We start from the raw sequence: 12,400 nt of genomic DNA, 5'->3' as shown, positions 1-12,400 counted from the left end.
ATGATACATTTACATACTTCAACAGTTTATTTGTGATAAACACATAATTGTGCCAATCCTCATTTTAAAACTCTAACTCCAGCTTAAACCGTTTAGGTTTTGGACAGAGTTGGAAGGTAAGACCACTATCACTGGGACAGAAAGTGAGGGTAATCTTCTGTGGAATGCAGATAACGATAAAAAACTGAAAACCAAGCCAGGCTGCAAGCAACTTTCCAACTTTCCTACACAAAACTAAATGCTGGAATCTTTACACTGGAACTTTCTCTTCTCTATCTAAAGAGACTAGACTGCTTGGATTGAACAATCCTGTGTGGCTCCCATTCACCCAAACACCATGCTATGTACAAATGAGAACATCTTACTTTCCAGTTTCTCTATGCTATGATTGTTACTAATGGGTATAGGCACAAAATCTTAATTTTGCAAATGTCTGAGAAAAAAAATCACAAATAACGCCTGCAATATTCCTTGCCTTTCACCTGGTTGTTATCACACTGGCAAGTACTGGTTTCCTAACAACCAGGAGCCCTTAGCAGGAATGGGGTGGTAAAACCACGGCTCAACCTCCTGCTTTTACTGACCTCCCCTGTCCAGGCTTATCTGTCCTAATGCACTCCTCCTGTATACTTGTGTTTTTAGCAAACCAGTAGTCCCAGAGACTCTCACTTTTGTTCCTGAGTTCACACAATCCTAGCAAACCAGTGCTTCCAGAGGCTCTCACTTGTTTTCCTCTCATCCCATCCCTGTTTGAGTCAGGGAACTGAAACCTAGGAACTGTCAGCAGCAGTTGAGTAGTCGGCACCTTGAGTCCTGTTCCTGCCAAGCCTTTGGAGTATTCAGTATCACCCAGTAGCAGATATACCTCTGCTGTCATTCCCCACACTAATGTTTTATGTCTCTGCTTCTGGTTACCAGATTGTCTTGTCACTCCATGGCCAAAGCTTCCAGTGTTTCCCGGTGACTCTCAGGGAAACAATACCTTTTAGTGATTCCTCTGTGATCTGCACCCCCATACAAGTCCAGTTACTACCATCAATCTCTGGTCATTCTGTTCCAAATGAGTATGGACTGCCGACACCCTGACAGTTTGCTGGAACCAGGACAGAAAAATCAGTCAGTGGTGGATCCCAAGTGTCTCATGCAAAGGCTCAGCCTCCAGGAGGCGACCAGGTTCAGGTGATTCATAAGAGAAGCAAAATGATACCCCAGCTCCACTGCCAATATGATGATCTATGAACTGTGATCCGGTGCTCTAGCTAGGACGTTCAGGCCCCAAAATGCAGTACTTGAATCAGAAAAGGGCTGGCGACTCAGATGCTCTTGAATAAAAGTCCTTTATTGGGTTACATGGGTACACGGGTATAGGCTACGCAACGTTCAGGTGATTCATGCCCTTTCCACTGAGCTGGAGCAACTTCAGACTTCTCTACCAATGGCTCCTGTAACTCCAGGCCCACCACAACCTTCTCAAGTGCATCAATTCAGTTCATCGGTTGCTTCCATGCTACACTTACTAACTCTCATGTATCTCTGAAGAACCCAAGGCCTGCTGCGGTTTTGTGAATCAATGTAGACTCTATTTTTAACTGCAGCAGCAGAACCTCCCAATGGATGGGCCAAAGAGGCTTATATAGTTTCCCTGCTTTCTGGTCAAGCCTTGGCCTGGGGACCCATCCAGTCTGGGAGCAGTTTCCTGTACTAGCAAAGCTCTTACAACTACCTTCTGCAGATCACATCAAAAACGAATTGGGCAGTTGAGAGACTGCTACCACTCTTGATGACCTTGTCTCCCTGGCCACACAGATTGACATTAGCTTTTTAGAGCATGTCCAAGAGAGGGTTCTTCAATGTAAGACCTTCACTCCTCACCTGGCACCTACCTTCAAGCATCTCCTAAAACCACCTAATGTCTTTGCTTCACCACCCCAAGAAAAGCCTATGCAACTGGGCTGCTCACGCCTTCCCTCCAGGGAAAGAACTCAACACCTGTCCCAAGGCCTGTGTATTTAATGCAGCCAGATGGGACGTTTCTTGAAGCAATGCCCACAGTGGCTAGGAAACTCCAACATTAGTGTGCCTTGATGAGGGCATCTTAGATGTTCACTTTCACCCCTTTGCTCTACCTCCCTCCATTTTTGTGCACATCACCATTTCCACTGCAACATTACAAGTGTTCATTGACTCTGGTGCAGTTGGCAATTTAATTCTTCTTTCCTAATACAGAAATTTGCTTGGATTCTTGAACTTCTTCCACAAACTTTAGAAGTTTCAGCGACTGAAAGCATCATTTTTAAACTTCCATCCATTCTCATACTACTCCCAATAAATTGTCTGGGGGAGTGCTCCACTATGAGATCATCTTTTTTTTTTTTTTTGCAAACTATTTTTTTATTAGTTTTGTATAGTACAAAAAGAGAAAAATATAAAAACACACCTCGCCACGAAGGGCGGGAATCATAAACAACATAACATAGCACCCCCCCCCCAATCCAGGTTCACCAACTCGTGGGCAAATCCGCCCTCCCAGATGCAAAGTCCCCAGAACAATATGGGTACACATACCAACATCATATAAAAGACATTATTATAGAAACTGTACAGTTCTCATAGTATTGAGTCCAGCAATCATCTCCACATACAGCCATTGAAACAGCAGTCAGTCCCAGAATAATCCCAGTGGGGATGCAGTAACAACAGAGCCCTTTACTCCAATATCCAGGCCCAGGCAGACCTCCCCTTCCAGCTCAAGTCTATATAGTCATTAGGCTACAGGAAGATCACTGTCCAACCAAATTTTCCAAACGTTGTCAAATTTCCTTGGACATCCTCTGCTCAGGTATGTCGCTCTATAGAACGGAATCACTTTGTTTACAAGCCCTTTCCAGTATGATAGTAAGGGCGTCACAGGTTTTTTTCAATAAAGGATCAGTGCCTTACATGCATAAAACTACAGGCTAAGTAAGGTACATTGGGCCCTAGTAGGTACCAAGCCCTCCACAAAGCCAAGTAAGCATGTTGCCACCATTAAGGAAACAGGTATAGATGTAATCTCTGTTATACAGCGCCCAACATCAGACCAAAACTCCTTGACCACCCGGCAATGCCAAAAGACGTGACTAAAATTGGCCGGGGACAGTGAGCAGCGCCAACATTCAGCCGATGTACCCGGGTAAATTTTAGATAACTTTGTTGGGGTGTAATATATGCTGTGCAGGAAATTAAATTGAATTAATCAATCTCTAGCGGACACTAAGTGAGTGAATTTAGGTCCCGTTCACACTGATCAGCTGCAAGGACTTTTGGTGTGCTTTCAAAAAACACACAAACTGCCCAATCTGATGGAAGTCTATGGCAAAGCATGGGTAATCTACACAAAAACCACAGGACACCATGCTGCAGGGAAACTGCAGTGGATCAGTGTGAAAGGTGACAAAAATTCAGAAGTTTGTGTCCCTACACTAAAAGATTTCTTTGTGCCCGATATGCCCATGGGTTCTTAGCATTTTCAGCAGAGTCCCGATAACAGGCTATGACAGGCCTAGTCTGTGTGCCCTTAATACTTCGAACAGGCTTGGCAGTCCTATTGCTTGAAGGATGCCATGAGCACAGAATTTATGTGAGTTACGAGGTTTAAGCAGTTTTGGAAGCCCCACAAAAGGCAAATTGTTACACCTGGATCTAGTTTCGAGGTATTCAATCCTGTACATAGGAATAGTTTGGAGTCTGAGTAGTGATTTGATCCAAGTTCACTCGCTGTTCCAGGGAATTAATTCTGTGTTCGTTATTGGCAACCTTGTCCTGCACTTTCTGAAGGGGCTGGATGATTATTTATTTTAACAAAGTCATGTTTAAGATGTGTGGCTACCTGCATTGCTGATCACCAGGTTTGGTAAAGGTTTTGCATCTGTTGTGTTCTCTTCATCTTTGCTGAGTGTGGCAAGGTCTCTTGTCTTTGTCCACCATCCTGGATAAGCAGGTTTGCTTTTTTCACATTTAGTGCATTGTTTCTTCTGCAGTGATACTTTTGATATGAACCTCACCATAAGACCCCATTCACACAGGGACGACTTGTCAGGCGACCTAGTCGCCTGACAAGTCGCCTCCCGTTCTGTACTATGGAGCCGTTCTAAGGGGAGCGACGCAAGTCGCTCCGACTTAGAAAAAGGTTCCTGTACGACTTCGGGGGCGACTTGGGGCGACTTGCATAGACTTCTATGCAGAAGTCGTTTTGCAAGTCGCCCGGCCATTCATTTGCAGGTCGCCTCGCTGAGGCGACCGGCAAGTCGTGTTGCCCCTGTGTGAATGGGGTCTAAGGCTGCCTGGTCCCCCCACCTCCAGTGCTTGGGGTAAATTTGTGATATGTAGGTACTGGTTTTTGTACTGAAGCATGAGGGCTGGCTGAAGCTCAGCTACTATGCATCCATACTCATAAGGCACCAGAACTGGAAGTCCTATACTTATGTTTTAAAAAGAACTGTTTTTTTTTATAACTTTTTTTGCGAAAGTGTCAATTTAACTCAAGCATTGTCATTATACCACAGAAATTTGTCTCTATCATCAGTCACATCAATATCTTGTGCATTATGTATAAATTAAAGTAAACTTCTTTGAATCAGTGTTGTGTGTTTCCACCTCTCGCTACAGAGTTCAAGTTTTGCGACTGGATTCACACTAATGTTTCCAACCCTACTGTATATTCTAATACCTTTTTAATGTTGTTTATAACATTGTCTTTTCCTTATATGAGACAATTATGAATATAACTAACGATAAACGCTAAAAAATTGCTAAAGGGCAGTTATTTATTGCAGAGGAGACATGCAATAAAATAAATATGCTTGTTTGCAATTATCTGCAGAATGTACACAGGGCCGCACATGAGCGAAAACTTGTGGCTGTTGCGGCATTGGTGAGTATTCTTGTCTTTAGTTCGGCTTTAGGTTAAATACCTGACCTTTGTTATCTGTGACATTGTTGGAATCATTTTCCCTCACAAACTTTCCAAGTGACCACCATCACTGGTGCAGATAATAAAGGGAAATGCTCCAAAATGATGAAAAAAAAAACGCTAATAAAAATCTGACAGAGTTTTTAAACCTTCCCAACTCTAGCCAAGATTACATTTTTTTTCTAACTTCCAGAAACCTATTCAAGGCTTTTAACTGAAGCCTTACATGTCTTATTGCCTATCCTTTTGGTAGTTATGATATTGAAAAAAAATCTGCAAATCAATAAAAACAAATAGGAATTATTACATACAACCACAAACTGATTATTCTCCAGTCTGATGATATCTCCCGCTTTTACATTCATCCATTTCTCATTCTGTAGTCTGTGAAAGACAAAGAAAAAAAAAGAAAGAACATAAATGATTTTGTCTCACAAAATTCCTTCTGCCATTCTCAATCAGCCTGATGTCCCAGTAATTCTGTAACAAAGGAAAGCAAAAATTCAAGATGAACAACCGTGACATTCCGAGTGGATTCGCCAATATGATACCATGGAAATAAAAGTGGTGAGCAAAGTGCAAATGAGGATGAATTTTCTTCACCTACTACATACTATCTTCCAAACAATTTTAGTAGGAATATTGCCAAACTTAAAAAAAAATCTTGGGGAACAAAGCTGCAACAAAGAAACAGTAAAAAAAATAAAAAATATATGTCAAGCACAACTTATTCCCATCAATAAAGACTGTGAAGCAGATACCCTCAAGCCTCACCTGTATTCACATACCTCACCCACCCCGGGACACCTGATATATAAATCCAGACCTTGCTAACCAATGCTGAATCCTGCCCTCTTCAGCCCCCCCACTAACTGTTGCTTACTGAGCATGATGGGTAGGCTCAATAACCAGTAGCTAGGCATGGGAGGGCCAGCCTCCAACTTTGTAAACTAAAGTTAATATCTACAAATCACAGCGCTCCCTTTGTTTTTTATTTTTATTATACACTCTCCGTGTTTTGCCATGTAAAACATGCAGAGACATTTGATTGTTATTTTTACAGACATTTCAATTAAAATTTCAAAAGAAAACACAATCACAAACATCTGTAGTACAGTGATAAATGTCCCTGATGCATGGAACCTAGAGCCAAAATCATTACTGCGTTAAAGGTTAACTAAACCCAAGAACAAAATATGTAAAATGTTGTAGCTTACAATTCTTAGCTGTGGCGGCTTCATTTCATTTCTTTTTTTTTTTCAAGCTAAGAAAATACCTGTTGATCTGGCCAGAAATGCTGTGTCCATATAATTCATGTAAGCTACACCGACAAATATCCTCCTTCCTAGATATCTTCTGTAAACTACTAATTGTCCTGCCCTCCATGTAGTGGAAGTAGATAGACATGTTTGTAGTCCATACCAGGAAAACAGCCTAGGGTGACATCCATGGTTCCCTCTAAAAAGACAGCGGAGAAGTGACGAAGTCACCCAGGGACAGGAAGTGTGTTATTTGCAGGATTACCAGGTGAAAATAAAGCAAAATGGGCCTGCAAAAGTAAAATAAACACAGCCACCTAACCAAGGATGCGTAATCTGCAATAAATTAGATTTTTGGTTTTAGGATTATTTCGAATACACAGTACATACAGTGCCTTGAAAAAGTATTCATATTGAAATTTTCCACATGTTGTCATGTTACAACCAAAAACGTCAATGTATTTTATTGGGATTTTATGTGATAGACCAACACAAAGTTGCATATAATTGTGTGAAGTAGAAGGAAAATGATAAAATACATTTTCGTTTTTGGTTGTAACGTGACAAAATGTGGAAGATTTCAGGGGGTATTAATACTTTTTTAAGGAACCGTATAAAAGAAGCCTCCTTAATGTAAACGACATTAACAAAATGGATTACTCTACACAGATTTCTCCGCACCAAGCTGTTCCTCCCCACCCCCACTTGAATACCGGATGCTGGAGGTAGACCGAGCCATCCTCACTAGCAGGGACCATGCAAGAAAAGGAAGCAACCCCACACTGGAGGGATCACTAATATCTGCGTTTATTGTATAGGACACCCACAAGCATAACAATAGCAGTCCCCATCCTAAGACGGGGGCTGTCATTATTAAGCTTATGGAAATCCTACATAATAAATGCAGATAATAGGGATTCCTTTGTTGTGCTATGGCTTCCTTTGATAACATTAAAGTGGTTCTAAAGGCTGAAGGTTTTTTTTAGAATGCATGAAAGTAAAATAACTTGTGTGTGCAGCTCCCCGTCCCTCCAAATACTTACCTAAGCCTAATCTCGATCCAGCAATGTGCATGAAAGCAGCTGCTCTCCCCCTCCTTATTGACTCAAACACATCAACAGGAGCCATTGGCTACCAGTGCTGTCAATCACAGCCAGTGAGGAGGGAGTGAGGGGTGGGGCTGAGCCCCGTTGTGTGTGTCAATGGACACACAGAGCGGGGTTTGGTAGCGAGCACGCATAAGTTCCCCCATAGCAAGCAGCTTGCTATAGAAGCACTCAGCAGGGGGGAGAAGCCAGTAGCGCCACCAGCGGGGAACTCGAGATGAGGAGGATTTGATCTGTTATGTGCAAAACCATTGCACAGAACATGTAGGTATAACATGTTGGTTATTTTATTTTTTTATTTTTTTTCAATTTAGTACCACTTTAATAGTCTTGTTTCAACAGAAATCTACAGAAAAGTGCGGGACATAAAACTACACAAAAAGCATGAAAAATTAAAAACATGGCAAACACCTTTAAATGCATGCACATTTTTCTATGTTGTAATAATGTATGTGCTGTGTGAATGAGCTCCTAAGAATAGTAAACTCTATAAATGCTATTATACAACAGGGATGAGAGAGATCTCAGTGTTGCTCCTGAACTATAGAATGAGTCAAATATTTATGCTGACCTCAAGATACAGGGCCTTGTGTACCAAGGGATTCTGAAAAGAAACATCTCTGTGCTGTCCAAAGCAACAAGTGCTTCCATTCAGCTTCTCGCAGAAATGACAGCTGGAAACAGTTATGTTACAGGACAATTTTTAATGAAATACAGTGTGTGGTGGCTGCCAGGGATTTATGCTTTCCAGAATTTCAGGTAATTGCACAGCTTTGTTAAAGGGAACCGGTCATGTCCACCAAAGTGTATAAACTGCCATCACTGATAAAGTGCAGACAACTTTGTGACGCTTGCAAGTACCTGCACTCGTCCTCAGATCAGTAACTTTGAGCATGGCAAAGACTCTGTGTTCAAAGCCCAGACTTTACCAGTGAATTTGTTTTAAAAAAGAAAAGGTTCATATTAAAGCTAATCTGACACTATGAAAAGCGCATTACACATGGAGTAGCTCATTTGTGAAGTGAATGTGTACCCTCTCCGCAAAGTCTATCAGTCTACCAGGGATGCCATAATCTAAAAAAATGAGCAGTATGAATTTAAAAAATGTAATAGCTTCAAGGTGCTTACAGCTCTGTAATCTTAAAAGAAGTGTATTTATAAATTATGCACTGTTGGCAACCACTGAGAACTGTGATTTCTGGAACATTTCAATAAGCTACAGCATTAGTTTTATATTACAGCTGGTTAATGCTGCCGGCGCATAAAAGCTGGGTTTTAAGCATGCAAGCAGCCTTCAGTTTTCAATGGTAGTGAGCTGTAGCGAGGGCCAGTGTGATGTACAGTTGCTTTTTTCTGCTTTCTTTTTTTTTAAACTTTAAAGTGTCCACAGAGGGGGTGATTTACTAAAACTGGAGAGTGCAAAATCTGGTGCAGCTGTGCATAGAAATCTGTTTCCAGGTTTTATTGCCCACACTTAATTAAAAAAGCTGGAGTTAGAAGCTGATTGGCTATCATGGACTGCTGCACCAGATTCTGAGTGCTCCAGTTTCAGTAAATCTACCCCAGTGTGACATATCGGGGTTGATTTACTAAAGGCAAATCCACTTTGTACTACAAGGAAGAGCAGTCCCTGTAGATCTGAGGGGAAGATCTGAAATGAGGGGAAGCTCTGCTGATTTTATCATCCAATCATGTACAAGCAAAAATGCTGTTTTTTATTTTTCTTGCATGTCCCCCTCGGATCTACAGGCAGTGCAAAGTGGATTTGCCTTTAGTAAATAAACCCCATCATTCATATCTATACACAGCATCACTACTGTGCCGTGGCACGTGGTGCCTTTGTGTGCGCTGCGGTACATTGCTACTTGTCTGCATTTTACCATAGCTCGCTAAACCACACCTTATGTGCCCTAGCAGTGGCTGGCATTTACCCAGTGTGGTAAAATGGCAATCACTGCACTAGGTGTGAATGAGCCCTTAACATTTTTGATATGCAAGATCCAGGATAACAGTGTTCAAAGTAGTGATTGTTCTTGAGCAACCTGTACAAAATGTATTGTTAAAGATCACTGGTTGTGCATTCTAGTAGGGGTGTACAGAGTTACAACTACTTTGGTGAAACATTTCCAACCTTATATTTTACCACGTGTTTTAGCTCCTTGCCTGGAGTTCAGCTTTAAATCTTTTTTTTTTATATACCCTGTTTAATCTTTTTTGTTTGCGTTAATAAAAAAAGTTCTTCATTTGCCTTCATTTTCTCAGCTACCCACACCCTCCTTCCTGCATGCCTGAACTTAGGCAGATGGATTCCAGTTAGTAAATGGATACATAAATCACATGCCCTTTTTCAAGATGGCTGTGACTAGAAATGCTAGGTGGAGGGGTGTTTTTCAAAATTATTTTTCAACAAAATAAAGCATGGAGATGAGACATACATGGATGGGTGACTTTGCTGTGAATATTAAAAATGAATTAAATAATTCCCATACTGCAAACCCTTAAACACCGCACACAAGCCTGGCGTAACTTGCTGTCTTTCCCTGATTGGTAAAATGTATTTGTTAAAAATGAAAATTCTCCCCATATTTTTATATATTTTCCGAAACTTACTGGTTTGGATCCCCAAGACTATTTTCCAGGCAATTGACAGGGTAGTTTTGGACTCTCTTGGGGGGGGGGGGGGCACCCCGTCTCAGATTACAAGTACTGCAGCAGCCCTGGAAAGAAGGGGGGTTGGCGGTACCCAATTTTACTAGGTACTTCTTAGCAGGACAATTAGTCTTTGCACACAAGTGGTTGACACAGCCTGATGATGATGGAGCAGTATCACTGGAGGCCGCAGTTGTAGGATTCTACGAGGCCATTGTCCCATTTAATGTTCCGCTGGATGGGGGGGCCATTATGGGGTCAATGCGATCTGTCATTAAGGAATGGGAATTGACTAGGAAAGCTGAACTCCAAGACAGTGTGGTGTCTCGCTATACACCATTGTGGCTTAATCTCTATTTGCCTCAGTTTTTCTCCTATCCTGTCCCCATTATTTGGATGATATATGGGATCAAGACAGTGGGCTCAGTAGTTGGTAATGGGGTGCAGTTGACAATTGAGGAGCTTAAATACAGGTAAAAGCTCCCTAACTCACATTTATTTCGCTACCTCCAGATTAGGCACGCTTTTTCTGCTAAATTTGGGTTCTCTAACATAGATGTGCAAGTTAGTGATCTGGAATCCTTGCTTAGAGACCAAGACCTCCCTAAAGCCCTGTCTGTTGTTTATAGATACTACCAAGGTTGTGGCCTCCTGTCACGCTGCCTGGTTGTCAGACTTCCCGCAGCTTGATAGTGATGACTGGGACAATGTGTGGAACCTTTTTCCAGACTGGTGTCAGTACGGGATCACCTGATACAATTCAAATTTCTCCACAGAATATATTATACTCCAGCTAAACTTGCAAGAATCTTTCCACATTTTCTGCACATTTTCTGGCATTGCACACCAATCCAGCAGTTTTGGGCGTGGGTTATGGACTGTGTCAAGTCAGTTACGACGATTACCATCAGACTTTCCATAGCAGGCTGTTGGGACTTTTTGGCACCCAAAAAAGGTGATCCATACACTACTTACCCTGCTTATGTATTATGCACGTAAAAAAATAATCATTCTGTCATGGAAGAAACTGGTGGCCCCTGCCATTGTGGCTTGGAAGGCGTTAATAAATACCGCCTTACCGCTGTACAAAGCTACATATCTTAGTTGAGGGGTATCAACTAAATTTGAAAAGGTGAGGATGAGAATGAGGATGAATGATAGTTCTACTGCTTCGGATTAACTGCTTATTATTAGTTAAAAGTTTCTACTGTGGGCAAAATGCTAACTATATGCAGGCCTTGGTGAGCACCTGGTTCAATACCTGTTGATATCCCTGGGGTGATGCGATTTGACTCTGTAAATGTGTGCTTTATTTTCCTTTTTTACCTCTTTGAAACTGGTCACTGGTATGGTCTTGAGCTGCATTGTTCACTGGTGCTGGTGTATTGTAGTGCTGACTGTTGACTCTGTTTTAATTTTTGCAACTTTATTATGAAAATTTCAATTAAAAAAAAAAAAAAAAAAGTTAATTAAATTGAGTTTTCTTGTGGTTCTCAGATACAGTTAAAGCGGTGGTAAACCACCAGAAAAATAAAAAGCAATGGGCCCCCCTGCAGGTTTAAGTCATAATGTACTAGTATGCACTGCATACTAGTACATTATGACAGACTTACCTGCACACGGAGCCCTCCAGCACAGAGCTGCCACGGCTCCCTGACGCTGCCATCGTCACCCAAGCCTTCCTTCCGGGTTTGTGGGCTCTGGCTGTTAGAGTGGCTGTGGCAGCGATGACGTCACTCTCGTGCATGCTTGCAGGAGGCCCTTGGCTGCAGCATGGAGCTTGGAGGGTCTGGCACAGTATGCCGTCCCTTCACAGCGCATGCGACGGTGACATTACCAGACATTACCAGCTGCATGTAGTGTAAATATCTCCTAAACAGTGCAAGTTTAGGAGATATTCACAGCCTTATTATAGGCTTACCAGACAGCTGTAACAGCAGGAAAACTATCAAATATATGGTAACAAATATCTGGAAGACTCTTTCACCTAACATAACAGCATCATCTTGTAAGCAAACTACTGTATAATGTATGTACCACAAACAGCAGGTCTCTTACACCTTGAAATTTTGCTTTACTTATTTTAACAAAACATGGCTTTCTTGTAAAATGTGCATTCCCATGGGACGGTCACAGGACTAACTACAACAAAACAAATGTTTACATATGTTATTCTCTCTAAGGCTACATTCTCACGGGCATTTTGCTGCAGTGTGAATGGCAGCAGCAGGAAGCTATTGCTGTGTTGGACAGGTGTGAGCGGCTAGCTGTGACCGCCGAGCCCCTACACTTCAGCTGTCGGTGCCCACAGCTATTTGTGGCTGGTCGCAGAGCCAGTGATCACCTGTAGCAATCGCTGCTGGGTGCACATTGTGTGGAAAAATGCCCATGCAAATGTAGCCTGACACATCCTAAATTAAAAACTGTCATAGGGA

The 12,400-nt window shown here is 41.9% G+C and overlaps 1 protein-coding gene across 2 annotated transcripts in view; it reads right to left on the bottom strand.

Moving 5' to 3' along the window:
• ATP8B4 (ATPase phospholipid transporting 8B4 (putative)) overlaps positions 1 to 12,400 on the bottom strand; it is a 576,024-nt gene that overhangs the window by 264,427 nt on the left and 299,197 nt on the right. For both annotated transcript variants that reach the window (XM_073618636.1, XM_073618637.1), the window contains exon 8: positions 5,263 to 5,335. In XM_073618636.1, coding sequence (XP_073474737.1) covers positions 5,263 to 5,335 — 73 coding nt within the window. The remainder of the gene's footprint in view (positions 1 to 5,262; positions 5,336 to 12,400) is intronic.

The sequence above is a fragment of the Aquarana catesbeiana genome, linkage group LG03, assembly GCF_042186555.1.
Source record: "Aquarana catesbeiana isolate 2022-GZ linkage group LG03, ASM4218655v1, whole genome shotgun sequence".
Lineage (NCBI taxonomy): Eukaryota > Metazoa > Chordata > Amphibia > Anura > Ranidae > Aquarana > Aquarana catesbeiana.
Note: the sequence above shows the minus strand (reverse complement) of the source record. Positions and strands in the feature narration are given on the sequence as shown.